We start from the raw sequence: 21,534 nt of genomic DNA, 5'->3' as shown, positions 1-21,534 counted from the left end.
AGCTATATTGCTTCACAAACATTGTCTTCCAAAACATATAGGATGTGTGACTTTCCTGCAGCATAGTTGAGTGTTCTGTAAACATTAGACTGGCTCCTGCCTTAAAAAGTTTAAGACCTGTGCATGCTTATTTTAACATATGTGATTTAGGAACAGTGGGTGCAGACAGCTTTTATAAAGCAATTTCAAATTTTTCAGCTAATTTTCTAAATTCACGAAGAACTCTCAATATATCCAAAACTGGAGCTTAAAAGTTTAAAAAAAAGTTTTTGTCAAAGCTTTATGAAGCTCGCTCAAACCACAGCAATGAAACATTGTACAGTATATGGTCACCATCTGTGAGCAATAGATTTCTTAGGAACTTTTGCTATCAGATTTTGCAGCTGTGGCTGCATTTGTAACAGCAAACTTTGTTTTTTAATTTTGTGAAATTACACTGCATTATTAGTTGAGTGATATTTATGTTGTTACTATATAATAACTAATCAAAATAAAAAAGTAAAAGCAAAAGAAGATGTGCCAGATATAAATTAACAACAATTCAAAAGTCGAGTTTTTTGGCAAACAAAAACTTGTATTTTTCATTTTGATAACATATTAAACAATAAATAATGATTTTTTGCATATACAGTTATTAATTATTTTGTCACCTCGGTACATGAGGTGTAATTGCTTTATTCTAGACAGAAAGACCCTACGCAGTATTCATACCGTATCCCATAGTTTGCATTTAAACAAAAAAGTACTGCAAACCATATGTAAAAAAGAAACAAGTGGGAGCGATTATATTTTTTCTTTTTTTCCCACGCAGCCTTTTTTAACCTGACGCATTTCGCCCTTGATGGGCTTCTTCAGGGGTATATATATCTTGTGTACTTTTTTTTATATATACAGGAACATAAACATATATTAGCAAAATGTCATGATAAACTAAGAATCATGCAAGAAAATAAATTACTGACTTTTCCCCTAAGCCTCCACCTCTCCCAATCTCTTTAGTCTCTATACCAGATATATACTAGATGCTATGTGTATACTTGCTTGCCAAAATAAATAATTCCTGTATATTTTAAAATTTTAATATTTTAATATTTAATAAATCAAAAAATCCTGAATATAGTTCCACAGTTTAAAAATGTGTGACTAGACAAAAGAGAATATATATATATATATATATATATATATATATATATATATATATATAAATAACAATAGGCACATAAAACTTTTTTTTTTTCTGACAACTTTGGCCCTGTTCGGGATGTAATTGACGTAATTGATATATGTTTTTATTTAATAATTAATAATTAATTAATTATTAATTATTAATTATTAATTAATAATTTAATGTTCTGGATTTCTAGATTTTATGTTCCTGAACACAGTAATTGAATGTCTAGATCAGTATGCCTGTAAGCGGTGCCTTCATCCCTACATTTATCATCACATAAAAAGACAGATGTTTCATAATAGCTGATAGCTCATATTAAATGTCTGTTTATTTTGAGGTGAATGTTAAAGCAGATGTATAGATGGAGTTTCATATTCCTTTATTTATTTTTTAAGAATAAAAAAATACATTTTTCCTATTTTAGTCAGGTCAATATGCAATATTGCATAGACATATGTTTAGTCAGATATTAAATATACCTTGAGCTACTTTGACATTATTCTCTGCTATTCTTAGCTTTTCTGTCAAAAGAAAACTGACTGAGCATCGACCTCACCGTCATCTTATACTCTTACTGCTATATTCAAACATAGTCATACAAGGAATTTGAATCAAAGAGGGAGGATCTGGAATAAAACAGTATCTGTGTAAAGTCCAGTATGCTCCCTAAGTATTCTCTTTCAAGTCAAATTTTCTGTAGGGTGAATACACTGCTTGCAAACTAATGTGTTCCCAATAATAATTTTCCTAATAAAAAATCTCTATGAATAAATAAATCAGCATTGAAAACTGGTAGCATGCCTGAACTAATCAAATCTTTCCTCCACAGATTAAATGAACCTGAAGACCACCTAGGTAAAGTAGAAATTTGACTTTACATAAATAGTATGTTTGTAGTGTATGTACTGTACTCATAGTCTTGTGGATCTTGTTAGTATCTATAAACTTTAAGAATTGCAAAGTACTTCAAGGAAAATAGATTGTTTCTTTTATCCTTATCTACTAATTGTTCCAACATATTACTTGGCTGCAGTCACTTTATGTGCTAAAAACCCAAAAACCAAGATGTCTCATGATGCCTTAGGTGTCTCGTTAGGAGGCCTTGAAAAATGTTCACTATGCTTGCCTTTGTTGTCAGACAAGGCTCTTATATATAAAAGCATAAATATTAATATAATTTGAAGGGCTCTTTGGAAGATTGATGACGTGGAGAAAGATTTTTGTAGACTTGAGGCACAAGGCTGGAGGCAGCAAACCCAAGAGCAGTACTCTATCTGTCTCTGATACTCTGTTTGTACTCTATTTTTATTAGAAAGAATATTAAAACTAGCTTTTCTGTCAATCGTGTTTAATGTTTGCTTAGAATGTTAATATTCGAATGGGTTTTTCATTGATTTGGTTAACAAATGTATTGAACCATAGTAATACAGATCAACTTTGGAATAAGTAGTTTGTATATTGAATAATCATAGTGATTCATAATGGATTATTTGGTATGTTGATTGGTAAATGTGCATACATTTAGAAACTAGGAAGCGCACAGAAATTCTTAGTAGATTAATTGTGTGTTTGTGGCTTGTGGTCTAGAAAAAAAATTGATGTAGTTCTACAAGTGGGTGGTACCCTTGTGATGGGATTTCTGTATGTGAGGTTTCATTTACAAGTTAAAGTGCATATAAACTGTAAAGACAGCAATTTTTTTGCCAAAATAATGTTTTAACAAGATACAGTACTAATGGTTGCCAAAAATTGTTTTATAGATCAGTACACATTTATAACACATTTTACCAATTTCTTATAACATGGTGGGATATTCTGCAATTTACGTATCTTTCACTTTGTATCCAAGTCACACTGGCACTCTTTAATAGCTTAGAGGTTAATCTTCATAGTTTGTTGCATAAATGCATCGCTTCTCCAGCTTTAATCATCGTTAGCAATTTTTACGGCTTTGGGTTGCATGTAGGTTTTATTAGGCACTCAAAAAGCAATATGAGGCACTCTGTACTGAAGAAAGACATTTTTAATGTTTTTGGAACACCAGCAGGTGGATCAAGATTATTCACCTATTTATGGAGTAACAGATTTCAGGTTAATTTCAGAAGGCTGTAGTATTTATGTTAAACACACATGGGTGAGCAGAACAAGTATCAGGGATACAGAAATATCTGCCTATGACCAAGCTAATGCTTGGAACCCAAACCTTAGAATGCTATGTATTTCCAACATAAACATAGGCTCTGCATCATCTACTAAACAAATACCATACAATGTCTGCAGCCCACTGGGAAAAATAGATCACATTTAGTTCTAAATTGCTAACACAAGTATTTTTATTGATCCCATCTTTAACATTCATATTACCGTTTCACTAAAAAACAGTTTAGGACATGAATGTGTTTGTGTTGACAGTAAACGATCAAGGTTCACTGCTGAGCATAATTTTTATCCATCTTGTCGGCAAGCCCAGGACTTTGATCTCAGCCCCATCTAATTATTTGCTGATAGCACAGAATTATATACAGAGCAGGAAACATTTTCTGCTAAAAAGAAAGAAGTAAACATAGAGCACAAGCTGGCAGATGGAATAATGAACACATAGGAAAAGCTAACAATGAAATACAGTACAAGCTGACAAGCTGACCCTCCCAAATCCCAAATCTCTTGGGCCTTTAAAGTGGTTACCATATTCTCATTAAATAAGAAAGCATATTGTGAGTGGTAGGCTGGATGTTGATATATGAGCAGCTAAAAAAAAAACGTAAGAACCAAAAGGGCAATGTTCGCATTTTTCTAAAAATTCACCAGCCAACCAGCAGGCCATTACAAATCTAGTGCCAAGCTGCCTATGTACTCATGTTCAATAAGCCTGGATAGACTGAAGTTGCTTATATTTTGTTCTCTTTTCTCCCTTCATTACCTTGATAATGAAATTATTCAGCCATTTTCAACCAGGGTTCCAAAAAACTCTAATGTTTTCCAGAAGTTCCTATGGGTTCTTATGGCTGTGACTTCCCATTTAATGATGCTTGTATTTCCAGGGAATATGCAGTCTGACCCAGGCAGCAGTAATATACCAATGATTTTTTTAGCAGTACGTAAGGATGGCATTCTGACCACCACTGTAAAAGCTCCATGTCCAGCATTATAAGGGCATGTTTCCCACTATACCTCAAACAAATGGCTTTAGTCAGGTTTTCCCATAACCTGACTATAGGGGTTCCTGTAGGGTAAAGCGGTTGTGAAAGTTTCATGCTAATAATTGTATTATAGATAGATGTAAACCATGAAACGTGGTGGGCTCTATGGTCATTAATATATTCAGTGGTTTATAATGTATATATGAGTATTTTACACTTGCTTTACTGTTGCTTCTGATCATGTTTTATTCTTCAGATTTCCCTACATATGCCACAGTCAATAAACAAAATGGAGGTAAGAAAAACGATTGATCACTATTGATGTCAAGTCATGTCAAAATAAAGTCAAGGCAGGGCAGATAAAGCCCAGTACAAAACAAAAAAAAACACATAACATATTAATTTAAAAAACCTTCAAATGTTACTGTCACAACTTTTACTATACAAAATCCTTGTGACAGTAACATAAATCATTTTCTGAAGTCAGGTGACAGAATCTGTTATTTCCATTTCAAGTGTTACACTTCAGGAAGAGGGTTTGTTGAAGTGGCTTAAGTTGTGAATTTTCATTAGAAAGGTATAGGGGCTGCTGAATGTTAGTTCCCTATTTTGTGATTGTAGTCATGGTACAATTTTACTGAATGCAACCATGCAGCCAAAAGTGACTTGTCACTTTCTGCAAAATGATTCCCAAATGCTCCTACTTACTTGAAGTGACATATTCAAGATGTGAGATGTGCATGGTATTATACAACCATGTGTGAGTTACTGCAGCACATGTACACAGTCACACATCTTTTTTAAACTTGCCTTTAAAGTTCTTTAGAAATGAGCCACACAGTCTTAGTAGGACTAAAATAGCATGAGGTATGTTAATTGTAGAACTATGGATCTGACTCAACAACAAGAATGAGGATGCAAATGGACCATCTATTCCACACAAAGAGGTCCCTCTTTACAGCATGCTGCCAGGCCCCGCTGTAAGGAATTATTACCCATGAAAGTATACGTCCAACCAAACCTTTTTTCTTAATTCTAAAAAAAGATGTTTACTGTTATCCAGAATTTAGTTAAATTGTAAGCCTGTTGTACATTTTGCCTCCCTTTCTGTAGAATAAATCTTTTTACAATCGGACAGGAAGTCTCTTTAACTTAGTGATAAAAGCACTGAGTTCTATTCTTTTCCCAATATTTTTTGATATTTGGCATAAGACTTTAAATATATTTATCTTTTGCTTAACGTTTATTTGGGCTTTAAAGACACATAACATTTTGTTCCTGTAAACCCATCATTGACCCTAGGTACTCAAAGCAAGCTCCTGATTATGTTTTACTGTATTTTAGGGGTCGCAGAAACATCTATGACTAACAAGCAAGAAGATGATAAGGTAAATGTTCGTCTTAAAGGTCATCATGTGCATTGACTTTATAGAAAAGAACTGTTCCTATAAACTTAGACTTCTTAGTTAAGTAACCCATGTTCACATTTCATGCAATCCATTAAAAGCATTTGTTATAAATCAGGAATAGGCAGGAGCCACCCAAAGACACAAGGATTGCCCTAATTAAACAAACATTTTTTTTTTGTAATGCAAATGTGCTATTCCCAGGAATTTATTTATGAAACGGTAGAATCCCACCCCAGGAAGCAGTAACCACATCACGTGCTGCATTATTATGTACTGCTTGCTCTCTGGAAAGGTAAAACAAAGAGGTGAAAAACAAACCTTTTTTGTGTGTTAGGACTGCAGGGCGAAAATCTGGACCCCAACCAAACTCTTATCTACAATTCTTTTAAATCTGCTCACTCCACCCTAATACCAAACACTCATATCAGAACTATGTTCCATTACTTCTGTTAACACAATAAACTCATACATGCCAAGTAGATAGTTTCTCCCAAAGGACGCAGATATTCCTAATGTAGGCAGACACCAAATGCAATAAACTCATTGCAAATGGCATATTAGGTGATATTTGATTTTCATTCTACAAACATGTCGGTTCACGTAAGCTTCTTGTGATAATTGCATTCCCAGATATTATTTGCTAACTTATCGCTCAAAATCTTTTTTTTCTTTCCAGTGAAGATTTTATAATAGAGATTCATGAGTATACTGCATAAATATTTGTTAATTTTTGGTATTTTGGATGTAAAATTAGTTTTGATTCTAAACATATGCGCTTTGCTGTACTATAGCACCTATTGGGCACTTTTTGGGGATAGTATAAATTGTGGCATGTAGAACCTATTCCCAGAAAATGGCAAAAATACAACCCCCCAAGAGCCACATTACCCCAAATGTTCCCCCCAAATCCCAGTGTATTTAATATGTCCTTCCTTATTTATGAGATTCTATTCCCCCTAAGCTACAGTTAAAGGTCCATTCATCCCACAATTGCAATACAAAATATAAAACAGGTGGGTAGGACAGCTTTACTTTTGCTCTTGCAATAAGTGTCCTGGATCTGATCCCTGACCTCAGCACCATTCCTATTACCCACCCTATAGGAATAGGTATGATCCTTATCCTTTCTCACACTTTTCCAAACACTTTCAAATAAAGAGGACTAAAAAGACAAGCAGGTGTCAAGGCATTGGTGTTTCTGCCACACATTTTCGATTTACCATATACCAGTGTTTTGCATCATTATGACAGATCCCTCCCCTTCCCCCTTCAGTGTGACATGATAATTGCTAAGAAAATATATTCATAAAGCAACAGGTCACATTCACAAGCATAAATCTACAAAACAAATTAAGCCGAGGGATGTATTGCTGATTCATTTTTAGAAAGCAGCCCAACAGTAACATCATCTAATCATCTGATCTCACTTTAAACTCTTTGATCCTAGCAGTTCACAACTCTGTTAAAGAACGATTTACTTTAAAAGTCACATAAAATTCATATATTCTCAAGTTATACTGTATAGTCAAAAAGTGTGCAAGTTTTTGTATATGATTCAGTTCATGTGTTTTCAGTGACCATGCTACTTATCTATTCCCGTTCACTCGCAGGGCGCCGCCATCTTCTTTCTTTTTTTCCAGCAGGTGATCATGGGCTATCATGATTGGCCAGGCCAAGCATGCACAAAGAAAGCCCGGAATGCCGGGTATCCTGGCAACCAAAGCTGACGCTGCTTATGTGCAACTCAGCTTATTGCCAGAAACCTAAGCGATCAGGCAGGAAGTGGAGATTATTGCAGAATGGACATCACCTGGCCCTTTCTGCTATAATGAACGGCCTGACGTGGATTCCTAAAAGTGGAACTTTAGTTTTGTTTTAATATTACAGCATATACAGATTTGTATCATTCACCTCCATAGGAGCGGCTGAATCTCTTCAGGATTTTTTACTTTTTTACCATACCTTAAGGGACTCAGCCGGAAACCTGAACCCAGAGACACAGCAGCCAAAATGACGGAAAAATTATTTTGGTGAACATGACTTGAAAGGGAAAAATGAGTAATATGCATAAATAAAACTATTTAAAAAATTGGAGCAAGGGTATTTATTAAATCAGGCCCAATGCTGAATCTTACTGACTAGTGGTACTACCAGTCCCAGCGTATCTTGCAATGGGTTGAACGCCTTACTTATAAACTCCTGAAAAAAGATTTGTATACCATGAATGGGGTAAGGATGAAATTGTCTCACAGAAGAATATTCTGGAACACTAATTGGCTGATGAAGAGAAAAGTTCCTTTAAATTACCTTAAAACTATTAGAAGTTCAGTCACTCTGAATGGCCTCAGGCATCCCACCATACTGTAGGCCGAGAGGGATCTTTCTAGTTTTAGTCTCTGTTCTCGGGAAAAGATATGAAGTTGTCAGGGTCACTGTTCTCACATACAGAGCTGCAGAACTTCACCACAACATCCACAGCCATGAAAACCGGGCCTTTCTTCCTCTCCTCATGCTGAGAGACCGTCTTCCTCGCCTCCTCTGGGGCAGGGCCTTTACCCTCAGACCTACAGCCAATCCTCTTCTTGTGCAGCTCACAAAGGAGTCCAGGCTGCAACAAGTGCATGCTCATTAGTTCATGGGCTTAAAAGGTCACCAGCCTAAGTATCAGGCTGGACACTGACAAGTATTGCCCCTTTATATAATCTATATTGCCCCTTACGAAGGGTTACAGACATTCAGGATGATTGTGCATTTCCAAACTATTGCCAGTTTTTGGGACAACCCTTTTCTGTTTCATTATGAATGTTCTTGTGTTTAAAGCCCACTCTATAACATGTTTATTGTACCCGAACTTGGATAGCCTGCACAGAACCGTACTAAACATCTTTGAGATGATGTAGAACACTGATTTTGAGCTAGATCTCCGTGTGCAACCTCAAGAATAGCCATTTAGGCTACATACACATGTCAGATAATCATCTGGGCTTGTCTTGAGCAAAAACATGTGTACAGTGGTTGCCCAACCTCATTCATCAATGATCCATAAATGGCAATCAGAAAGGTCCGCTATACAAGTCAAGGGAGAAGAGCACAACGGATGTGGTGCTCACTCACAATATTTCATGACAAAAATTTAACATGTGTATATAGCCTTAGGCTAAATGGCCACGAATTCTCACAGACACATTCTGAACTCTTCTGGAAATCTGTTCCAGAAAAGCAATGGCTTTTATTGCTGCAAACAGGAAAGAGGAAGGGGAGAGCAACTTCTTATTACTGTTCATAGTTATCAAAAGGGATGACCAACAGGTGCAGTAGTAAGGTTTCTACAAACTTGTAGCCATACAGAGCATAATTTATTAAAGCTCTCCAAGACTGGAGAAGATAGACTTTCTTAAAGTCTTGATCTGGACCAAATAATATCTGGAGCCAAATAATCGTAGATGTTTTCAATCGTAGACCAGATCCATTGCAGGTTTGTTGGATCACCCAGGTTCTCCCACGAGAGTCTATCTTCTCCAGTCTAGGAGAGCTTTAATACATCAAGGCCATAAAATGCACTGCAAAGGTATAAATATTCAAATAAAATGGCTGCACTTTTCTTGATCACTTACAGAAGATAGGAGTTACATTAACTTCCCTATGTTTTGTCCATAACAATTGCTATCGGTTCTGTTGCTATTGCATCCCTTTTTCTGAATCTGTGTTTCCTCTTTTCAGGATGATGTCAAGTATGCAGTGCTCAACTTCCCGAACAATTCTTCTATAAAGGGAACTTCCCCACCACCTGTGGAAACAGAGTACAGCACTGTGAAATCTGCCTCGCAGCGATAGAAGACCAAAGAACTAGAAAATTATCCAACACAAGCGGTTGAAGACATTGCAAGCCAATGTCAGGTTAAAGCATCTAAAAACTGGACTAGTCGCCAAGGAATATACCTCTAGACTCCTGTAGATCAGGACCTGCACCCTCCATTTCATTAACAGTGACATCTCCTTTAAAAGTTTTAGGTTTAACTGCACACTTCAAAAGTGCTTTTAACAGTGCCTTGTTTAAAAAAACTTCCATTTGTATAGCATTTTAATTTACAGATAATTGTGGTATATTCCAAAAAATGACCTGGTTTATGGGGAAGTATAGTTATTATCATTTACAGATATGTATACACAACGTTTATGTAAAAGAAAGAAAGAAAGTATTTGTGGGATCTTTAAGGTGTGAAAGCAACTTTGTTGCTAGACGAAGAAACCTTAAATAAGCAGTTCCTATAATCATAAGGGTTATTGGATAATCCTGGCTGTGTTGTAGAACCAGAGTGGCTGAAAAATGTCAGGTTCCCCTGTATTGCCGTTTTTGGGGAATGGCAGACAAAAATGTAAAGAAAGTAGGAAAAGTTTATATTACTCTTATTTTTACAGGGAGTGCTTATTTGAAAAAGTTTCATCTATGAATAAAAGCAAATTTTGACCTATACATTTGCACTAAATGTACAGATAATTCTAAAGGATTTAAAAGAAAATGATTTATTTTATAGTATTTTTTGTTTTAAGTAAATGCTTTGTAATGTAAGAATTGTGTACACTAATGTACACATAGAGCAATATTATGTTAATTCTAACAGCTTAAATAGATATAGAATCAAAATGGACTCTGATATCATAAACCAGAATGAAAGCTCTATAAGAGGCCTAAATGGCATTTTATTACTGTCTATAGGAAGATATATCAGACATATGAGATTAAACTCAAACTTAAACTCTAGAAGGAAAAGAAAACCAAAATGGAAAAAAACACCCTTTATGGGACTTGCCTTTGGGTGGGTAACTATGAGTAGATTTTACAGTCCTTGTAATAGTTAGATATACAGATTTCAGCAGGACCTCAGGAGTCTGAACTGGTTTATTAGAAAAAAGAGATAAATATGAATTTATGCCAAAGACAAGTACTTATGACTAGAAATAGAATATAGGCTTAGTGCCTTGATTTATTTATGAAACAATGCAATTTTCAAAGACGTATAATTATTATTGCAGTTATCATTTAGTAAATTAAAATGTAGCATTTGTATTCAAAATTAATACAAATCCCACCATTCATTTTTCTCAAGTGGATGTATTCCTATACAAAAGACAATTTCTCCAGATGTTTTCATACTGAAATTCTTTATGTAAAGTGAACCTAAAGCTTGGTGCTTCTAGCTGGGCTCATACTATTTTTCTAGGTTAGAATATACAAATGGCCCAACTCCGGCTTGACTTGGGTCTAAGACCCATCTTCTGACTCTAACATACAAGAGACCAGTCTAAGAACCTTGGCAGAGGTTCTAAACTTTCCTAACTGTAGCAAGCATTTTTACTGCCTGTGCCTGTCTGACATCATATAGAAAAGTCCAAAAACCTGCTGTGTAACTTGATGTGTTTATTAAATGTTGAATGTGCATTCATTTGTGGATTCTAGGATTTTCCCAAAACTGCTTCATATAAATAAAATACTGCGGGTATACTTGCTGTATTATATTGTGATAGAATAATATTTTTGATATGTAAAGCAATGTAAATTATTTTAATAAAAGATCGTTATCTTGCCTCTATGCTTCTGTATTTATGTGTTGTTTCTCCAATAAGGGCAATTTTATTATTTTTTAGTATGCTGTGCTCACTTTAAGTATTACATTTTATTGGTTGTCTTACTTGGACGGTGTCCTCGTCCAGAGGAAGGCAAAAACCCCTGGTACAATTTGATTCAACAGGGGTAAAAAATTCCTTCTTGATTTTATGATGCAAACGGATGTTCCCTGGATCAACAATCTCTGTTATTTTAACTTTAAAGCCTTAATCCCCAGTTATATTCTGTGCTTCTAGAAAAACATACAGCTTTTTCTTAAAGTAATCCATAGTAGTTGCTGAAACTGCTTCCTGAGGGAGCCGATTCCACATTTTCACAGACCTTACAGTGAAGAATCCCTTCCTTATCCGAAGCTTAAACCTCTTTTCCTCCAGACGCAAAGAGTGCCCTCTTGTTCTTTGTAATGATCTCAAAGTGAATAATTGGGAGGAGAGTTTGATGATGGACTGATGGTTCTGAGGGACAAAACCTAATGACACATAATTTATCCCTTTATCCCATTTAGACCTTTAATCATAGCACCTTTCCAAGGGAAGTCCTCTATCACTGACTTATTTTGTCACTCTAATGACCCAACACCAAAAGCTACAAAGCAAGCTTCTGCTGGAGGATTTGCCAAACCTCCATATAGGTGTCTCCATGTCTGCGTCCCACAATCCCATAGGAACACCCACCCTTGATCCATTTTTTAATGGCAAGTTGACTGATTTGTTAGTCTGCCTCTCTTTCCACACCTAAGGTTCTCAGTCCTTTCCTGATCATTACACTACAGGATCTGTAAAGCAGCATTAATTCCAATCTTTACTTGCCTGTCCTGGTTCTTTTCCCAGCACTGCCATGTTCTTCCATCTTCTCTTGTTGATTGGCTAGGCTTGGTTGACATAATTCCCATGCAGGCATGTGAGATTTCATTCAGTTTTGTCGATTATTCCTGACAAGGAATGATGAAACTTGGAATGAAACTTGGTAGCTGGACAATGGTCAGGCAGGTAAGAATAGCTATTGCAGATGGATCATCACCTGTCCCTTTCTGCAATAAACAGTTGCCTGATTGCCAACTTTGAAAATGGGACTCCAAAACAAAATTCAGCCCCAGAATAAAACTCTTAGATAAGCTTTTTAGACATTACACAAATGGACTGGTGTAAGCTTAACTTACTATGGGCTCCATTTGGAGAGCATTGCTAGGGCATAAAAAGAAGCAGCATTCCCACTGGCTACTAATTATTTTCTTTTGTCCAAATTTTTTTAATATTCACCAAGCATTATTCTGATGTAGCAAACTTAGAAAAATGTCTGTTTTTAATGCTAGTGTGAACCTAGCCTAGTGTTTCTGAACCATATGGGCCTCTGAAGCCAACATGACCTCCTTTCATTGGGGTTATTTACCAAAGTAATAGATACTGGTAACTTTGCCAAGAAAATTATGACATAAGATGACATGCATTTTTATTTTGAAAATTCATATGCTAGGAAATTATTCAAAAAACAAATTTTTGCTAGTACACAATCTTTAATATGCCTTTTCATTTCCAAGTACACAACTGCTTATATGTGCATTTGGATGCTGAAACAGATAAACAGTAAACCAAATATTTAGGTAAATATTTTTTCGTACAATATTTCGTTCTTATTATGAGATTATTTACCTTGTATGTGGTTACTTATATCATGGGTTTATGTGGGCTCAATACTTTGGTTACTATTAAAAACTAGAAGCCCACACCTGGCCTAATATACTACAAATAATTCAATTTTCTAGAATAGTAAACATTTTATATAAAATAAATATGATATCAGAACTGAGTGTAAGAACATTTACAGTATTTAAGTCACAATGTTCATGTTAGAAAAGTTTCTGCACTCTTTCCTGTTTTGCCAAAGGCAAACCACAAGGTTTTTACAACAAACCACAATTTCAATATAATAAATCAATTTCAAAGCAAAAGGAAGCTGAAAACCTGTGCTTTCACAATGCATCTCTGCAATACATACACTACATATGATTTAGTTTAGTCTTAAAATGGACCAATCAATAAATATCTGATGTTTCCAATTTTTATAATAATTAAATACTATTTTATGTATTTTTTTCAATTTAAATAAAAGCCTATAGATCCCGTTGAGTTCATAGTTTTTAATGAAACTTCTTGGGGTATTGATGCCAATAATCGGCTGGAGACAAAATAACTGCTTCTTATTCTCTAGTTCCCCACTGATCACTCAAAAGATAAAAATTTTGCTAACTGATAAACCAATGAGCAACACAAACTCCAGTCCAAGAAGTAGTTGCTGGCTGCATTGAAATCTGAACAAAGATGATGGTGGTCTTCTAACCTAAAAAGTAATATAAAAGGATTAAGAATATTCAGATCTCTGCTAGAGATAATACATAAAATCATTCAATCAAAAACATTTTCAGGTGTAAAATTACCCTATTATATTCTTTGTTTAAGGCTTGGTGCAATTTTTTATGATTTATGTATTAAGTACTAACATATTGAGTGGTGCTGCACAATAACTAGAGGCAGCAGATGACAAAAAAACAACGACATAGGCTCAGTCAAGCTTACAATATAAGAAGTGGAGGGAGATTATACGATAGAAAGGGGAAATTAAACTATATATTATTAGTAAACCTGAAAGAGAGAGAAAGATTGGCAGATGAGTATGAAAAAATTGATTTTAAAGGTTTGTTTATATAAGGTAGAAGCAAGCCTAGCGGGAGAAAAGTGGGAATTCTGGAGAATGGGGGCAGCCCTGGAGAAGTTTTGGAGCCCTGCATGGGAAGAGGTTATGAGTGAGAATATAATCATTAGGTAATTGGAGGAGCATATAGGGCAATAGGGAATGCATGTACGAGTATGTGTAGTTTAAATAAAAAAAAGTAAGTGGCACAGGAGTGATGACGTGATTTAAAGTCAAAATATGAGATCTTGAATTTAAATATTAAGTGAAATGGAAGCTATATTTGAACTATAATGCTTAATTAAATATTCAATCCAGAAACAAAACAGCCGTTAAAGCATACATGCAAGCTGAAAAAAACCCTTTAATATGAATTTAACTTTTCTTTCAAACCAGAATTTAAAAGTCCTGTGTGCTTTTTATTGCATTAAAAAGGTTTTACATTGCATAAAAATGAATTCTAATAAAATGCTAAATCAAATAAAGTAGGTCAAATACAAGTCATATGAATCTGTTAGTTACTTCTGAATAAGTTTAAAAGGATTACAAACTTTGTTCAGTGGTTAGCAGGTTCTGTTCTGGACCATGACACTATCTTCAAGTAGTTTTTGTATTCTCCCTGTTTGTGTGGGTTTCCTTCCATATTCCAAAAACATGCAATTCGGCTAATTGGCTTTGTTTTAAAATTGTCCTTGGATTGTGTTAATATGTCACATGACCATGGTAGGGACATTAGATTGTGAGTCCCTTCGAAGGTCAGTAAGTGATATGACTATGGACCCTATGGAACCCTATAGTACCCGAAACATGCAGAATTGTTAGACTTCCACAATAAAATATATAATCTTGGATTCCTAGAACTTTAGTATGATGCACTGTTCTGATACCTACCATGTTTTTCCTTTTGTGTTCCATGGAAGTTTTTTCAGAATGCCACAAGGACATTAAATATTGGTATTCCTCAGAACCTGCAACAAAAGCACATTTATTGTGTTAGAGGCACCAGCACGCACTAATGTCCAATATCAATAGCATAAGTTATCAAAAATCCACCCAATTAAAAAAAAATGTTTCAATTTAATATTGATTTCCTCTTTTTTGTTTTTGTTAATTTAAAACATGCATGGTGGTTGTAAAGGTCAACTACATGATATAATTCTATACTAAGATGACAACATGTTGGAAAAACGAGAAACCACTTGGTTACAGAAAAACGAGAAGGAAATAACAATAAAGGCAGAAGGCAGTGACCGTACTTAATAAAAGTGAAGAACAAAGACATGTGGAAAGTAATAGTACAGAAACAAAAACACAAGATGAGAACAAAAGTGGGCTGATACAGGTAATGATAATATTCATGGTGATAGATTTACAGAAAGTGAGCAGAATCTGAGCAATGGAGAAAAGTACTTCATTGATATAAATACACACATTGCCAGACATTCCATTTGTGAAGCTTCTATTCTACAATCTAACCCTATTTTGATTTTAATTAGATTCTCCTATGATAGTCCATCTTTTCCAGTCTTGGAGAGCCTTATAAAATCAGGCCCAATATGACTGTTGGCTCTATCGCCTATACCATTCATGGACTCTATAGTCCTGTCTATGCTAGGATTGCAGTGACTGATAACATATGTAGACCAATATCTGTTTTTTGACATTGGAACACAAGTTGAAGTTCAAAATGATTAGATTAAGGTTTTAACATCAAATACTGAGTTTAAAAACAGAAAACACAGACATTGCAGGAGTATTTTAAAAGTTTGTGGTTACCCAGACTAGACTTTCATTAAAATATATTCAAGCCAAATAGTAATTCAAGCATTTTGTATGCTCTTGGAGTGACAGAAATACTTTAAATTATTTTTCTTTCCTTAGCCAATCAGAGAGCACTAGAGGTTTTGAACGGGGAGACTTGTCCCCACTTAACCTCTAGTGCCGGGGATTGCAAACAGGATTCCCAGGGCTGCAAGAATGATTGCAGCCCTGAGAATCCACTGTTATCCCAGGGCACCAGAGGTAATTAACCTCTAATGCCCCGAGATCGTAGTGGAACTGCAAAAGAACTTTTAGTAGAGTTTTTCCATTGAGAGTTCATCTGCAGTTCAGTTCCCACAGTCACCGTGCTGATAAGTACAGCCCGGTGACCATGGGAACTTTGCGGTCACAGCTGATTGAAGGCACGTGAGAAGTTTCTCCATTGAGAGTTCACCTGGAGTTCCACTGCAATCCCCGACACTAGAGGTTAATAAAAATGCTAACCCCGAGTCACACTTGGGGTTGGAACACCTATGGAAGGTTAGTAAATATAGCGCTTACCTGATCCACCGGGGTCCCGCGACGTCCAGAGCCGCAATCTCCGTCTTCTTTCTTCTTCCTTCTTCTGCATCCGATGAGTCACCGGGGGAGTTCCCGGTGACGTTGGTGTGTGTGTACGTCCTGGCTGAGCAGGGCGGGAAATTCAAAATATATTACAAATAAATAAATTAATAAATTAATAAATTACAAAATAACTGTATTTAATGCAATACATTGGTTTTTTATGTGTAAAAGCAGTACATTGTTTTCAAGAACATTTATTTTATAGTATATATAATAGTATGAGTATAATGTGTATTTTTTTTAATTTAAAAAAAATTATATTTTTTTTAAATATATAGTTTTTTTTATTTATTCAATTTATTGTTTTTAAATGATTTTGTGTTTCAAACTTTATTATACTGTAAAAAAAATTTTCATGAAAAACAATGTACCGCTTTTAGACATATAAAACTGCAAAGAAATGAACCGCTAGGGAGGTTAACCTCCAGTGCCGGGAATCAAAATGATTTCCTCGATCTTCCGATGGTTTCGCGAAATCGGTTCGCCAAAATTTCGCGGACCCATCGGAAGTTCGAGAAAATTTTTGTGAGAATGCCAGAGACATTCTCACTCATCCCTAAACTAGACACAGAAGGGTTCCCTAGTTGAAATTTTGTCCTGTTATTATTACACAGTATTTATATAGAGCCATCATATTACGCAGCGTTGTACAAAGTCTATAGTCATGTCACTAGCTGTCCCTCATAGGAGCTCACAATCTAATGTCCCTACCATAGTCATATACAAATCATAATACAGTCCAAGGTCAATTTCTTTTTTTGGGGGGAGCCATTAACCTAACTGCATGTTTTTGGATAGTTTGGAAACTAGAGTATCCAAAGGAAACACATGCAAACGTAGGGGGAACCTTCAAATTCCATGCAGATAGTGTCCTGGCTGAGATTCGAATCTGGGACCTAGCGCTGCAAAGGCCAGAGCCACCGCTCTGCCTTGCAGCAACCCTCTCCCGTGCCTCTTATCATGAGTTCCATGTTCTGAGTTCCATGTTTCCCCAGATAGGAACAGATCTCTTTTACAGTTAAATTGATTTTAATGTACTTGTATCATACAATAGGTCATGCACCATCTGAATAGAAATTTCCTGCTTTGTTTGTTATTGCACGCTCATAATTTTGGCACTCTGCTTTCTATGGAACTCGATTTTCTGGTTCCAAAGCCAAAATCAATCTCTTCTCTTTCTGTTTTGCAATGGTGAGTTTTATTTGTAAGATTGTAAAAACTCTCCTACGATTTCTTTTTTTGCTGGTAACAGGATTGTTTATGCTTTAAAATTCTCAATTCCCGTAAGCACTTCATGAGAAAATTGTTTCTGGAATGTGCCTTTGATTTCTTGTACAATGACCATGATATGAGAACACATGGTAAAATCATTGCATTTTGTAGCTTAGAAAAACAAAGAGTCTAAATAAGCATATATGTTTATCATTACAATATACATGGAATGGGACATTAAATAATGGTGGGATGGACAACCCACCTAAAATTCCATGCCTTTAATCCAGGAACATTGAGAAATTGCTACCCAACCCTGTAAAAGTATGTGTATAATGTTTAAAAAAGCACCAAATTCTTTAAACCAAGACATCATACAGCTAATTTTTGAAACAAACTTCAAATATCATTGTATTACAATACACAACGGGCCTGATATAATAAAGCTGTCCAAGAATGGAGAAGATATACTATCATAGGAGAACCTGTGTGATCCAGCAATCCTGAAATGGATTTCTTAAAATCATTTGCTATTAATTGGCAACTGTTTATATTACAGGAGCAAATTCATTTCAGAATTGCAATATTAGACAATTTCTGCCATGATAGTCTATCTTCTCCAGTTTTGGAGAGCTTTAATAAACCAGAACTATTAAAAGGGTTAGTAAACTGCTCTTTGGTGTATTTTCACCTTACACTCCAAATTATTCCAATGGTTTAACACATACCTAGGTGTACCCAGCGGGTTTGAAATGGAGCAACTTTCAAGAGATAATGGGGTTTAGCTCCATAATATCTAACCTCAATAATGTATCTTTAAATTGCAAAGGTAAAGTTCCTTTTAGACATATCATAGACTTAGATTATAGTAAAACTTTCCTACTAATGCCTGAACCATGTTTATTGACTTGGTTCTCTTACCATACACCGTTGATCTGTCATGATCATTTCCTTTGATAATAGCATGAACAAGTGGTATGCACACATTTACATTCAGTTCTGTGAGAGAAGGGGAAAGGTGAGAGTTGCCCCGCTGCGCCCAACAATAGGAAATTATATCAGTCATCTCAGTCTGTGGTTTAGTCTTCCACCATGGTGGATCACTAAATGACATAAGGGACTGCTGTACAAATGCTAGTTTTTCACCTGACATGAGTTGTTGTATGAATCTTTTTTTTTAAATATACACATATATATTTTTTTTTAATTGAATAAAAGCTTTACATCATTAAAATATATTAGGTTAAATGCTTCTCTTCAGTCTTCTACAGTTGAACAAATTCCTCCCCTATACTCCCCTATACACCTCGTTTCCTGTCCTAATGACTGACCAGCATCATCTAGCTTGGGAGTCCTTGTTCTATTTATTCTGGGGACCCAAATATAAAAATGGTTACTGTACAGGGACTGGAGAAGTTAAATATTACTGAACTGTCAGCAAAGCCACACAAAGACGAAAAACAATTGCTAAACAATAAATAAAAAGATAAACAGTACAGTATGTTGTTATTCTTCCCTCATTTATAAAGCTGTAAAATGAAAAACTAACATACTGGTAATAAAACAATAATTACATTTCTAAACAGAATAAAATCTTGTGTCATTTAAATAGGATTGTGAAAGACCTTGAGCACCCATGAAAAAAAAATGCTTAAAATGTTGGGTGTAGCTGTCCTGTAGGGGGGGACATAGTTAAAGCACAGTTTAACAAAAAAATAAAAAAAAATCACACTTACCTTTAATTCCTCAGATCCCTCAATCCCGCTGGGGATTTCCTTGATTGGGTCCTGCTCCGTCCTGGAATTCTCCTTCATTGTGCCAGGCGCCACCATCTTCATCTGACTTCTTCCTTGTTCTGACTACATCACCTGAACACGTCTGCGCAGTGCAAGATCTTGGCCTGCTGCAACGGGGAACAAAATGCATTTCTTTCCCCTCAATGTAGGAAAATGCCCTCTCGAGCAGCCAGGAGCCTTCTGAGATATCTGATGTAGACTTTCCAGGAGGCCCTGCGCTCCCATTCTGTCTTTATCGCTGTGGCCAGAGGACGGGCTTTAAAAAAAAAGGTGCTGCAGAAAGGTTTTTTACTCTTTTATGTAAAGAAAAAATGTTGTTGATAGGTGCACATTAATTAGAACCTAAGCCACCTTGCTTTATATAGAGAACATATGTGGCACAGCTCTGTACTCACAAAATATACCTTAACCCCCTTTGGCAGTATTCCCGAGAGTGGCTCAGGGTTAAAAAAACATGCTAAAAGCGGTAACCCCCAAGCCACACTCGGGGTAGCTAAAAACATTAAAAATACCCCACTTAACTAGTCCCATCAGCGTCCTCCAGCGTCCTACCCATCCGTGCCCGTCTTCGGGCTGCGTCCTCTTCTTCCAATCTTCTGCTGACGAGTGCATGACGTTCCTGGTGACATTGGTGCGTGGGGGAGGCAGTTCGGGAAATTTAAAATGTTTTGTATAGGACTCAATACAAAATCGTTGTATTGAATCCAATACAAAGTAATTATTATATTATATTATACATGTTACTAAACAGTTATATTTGTATGCCCCCCCCCCTTTTAACAGATTTATTTTTTTTTATTTAAGGTTAGTTATTAAATGTATTAAATATTGGACACATTTCGGTGAGTTATGCTTTTCGAATTATAGGCCTACAATGTAAAATAAATTTTCATTTAAAAACAAAAAACAATGTACCGCTTTTTATTATTTGTTTATTATTTATTCAATTCTTTAAAAAAATGAACATATTCTGACATTCTTCTCTGCATACATGAATATAGAGAGCTAACAAGTTGCCTAATCCTACCTGAAAGAAGAATTTAATTAAATATGTGAGCATTAATTAGAAACCAGAAACCCTCAAGGTAACACCTTGGTAACGAGTTTGTAAAGTAGAATAGGGAATGCACAATTCAGAGTACAGAATGAGGCACAATGGAATCAGAGAGATACAGCACAGAGCATGGAAGAGGTGGCAGTGAATTAAAGAAGGTGCAGCAGGGAGCACAGAATGTAGCACAGAGGAATAAAGAAAGCACAATGCAGAGAATGATGTTAGGCACAGTTGAATAGGGGATGCACAGTGCAGATCATGGAACTGATGCACAGTGGAGTAAAGAATATTTAGCACAGAGCATAAAATTAAGCAGTATGGAATCGAAAAAGCAAAATGAATTTTATGGAATTGGGCAGGGTTCAATGGGGAATGGTTATCACGGAGAACATATTGGGAAACAGTGGACAAGGGAATGCACAGAGCAGAGCATGGAATGAGGCACAATGTAATAGGGAAGGCACAATGCAGATAAAGGAATAAAATAGGTCTGAATGCGTAACCCAAATCACCCACAAGCACATGGAATGGGGAATGCAACAGCATGGAATGAAGAACAGTGGAATAGGGAAGACACAATGCATATAATGGAATTAGGTAGGGGCTGAATGGGCTAACACACATCACAGAACACAGAATGTGGCACAGTGAACTAGGTAACACACAGTCCAGGGTACGGAATGAGGCATTGATAAATATGTAACACATAATGCAGAACACCTATTGCTATTACAGTACATCTGTTCGTCTGCACCGTATTGCTCCATAATGTAAGTGGTGCAGTGCTAAAGCAAAGTCAGATGGGTACCGCTTTGTAAACGCGAAATATAAACAGAATAAATTTCAGCTTTAACATGAGTTGTGTGTGTTGCATACATATTTTACCCTATCCAGCAAGAAGACATTCCAGTTTCTATGGCACATGTGGTTGCGCTACCCGAAGAATGCTATCCTAAATTCTAACTAATTCTTTGTGCATACTTTGTTGTATTACCATGAATGTGGGCTGCATCATTCACTTGTATTTACACTACAACATTCTTGATAAGTTCC

General features: G+C 35.8%; 1 protein-coding gene across 1 annotated transcript in view; it reads left to right on the top strand.

Moving 5' to 3' along the window:
- The window catches only part of LOC140341239 (cell adhesion molecule CEACAM1-like), a 37,286-nt gene extending 25,975 nt beyond the window's left edge, over positions 1 to 11,311 (top strand). Inside the window, exons 9-12 of the mRNA XM_072426801.1 lie at positions 2,001 to 2,026; positions 4,568 to 4,606; positions 5,656 to 5,699; positions 9,441 to 11,311. Coding sequence (XP_072282902.1) covers positions 2,001 to 2,026; positions 4,568 to 4,606; positions 5,656 to 5,699; positions 9,441 to 9,554 — 223 coding nt within the window. The 3' untranslated portion in view covers positions 9,555 to 11,311. The remainder of the gene's footprint in view (positions 1 to 2,000; positions 2,027 to 4,567; positions 4,607 to 5,655; positions 5,700 to 9,440) is intronic.
- The last annotated feature ends 10,223 nt before the right edge of the window (positions 11,312 to 21,534 follow it).

This window comes from Pyxicephalus adspersus, chromosome 11 (assembly GCF_032062135.1).
Source record: "Pyxicephalus adspersus chromosome 11, UCB_Pads_2.0, whole genome shotgun sequence".
Classification (NCBI taxonomy): domain Eukaryota; kingdom Metazoa; phylum Chordata; class Amphibia; order Anura; family Pyxicephalidae; genus Pyxicephalus; species Pyxicephalus adspersus.
The sequence above is the reverse complement of the archived record's forward strand: the minus strand, read 5'-3'. Positions and strand labels throughout refer to the sequence as shown.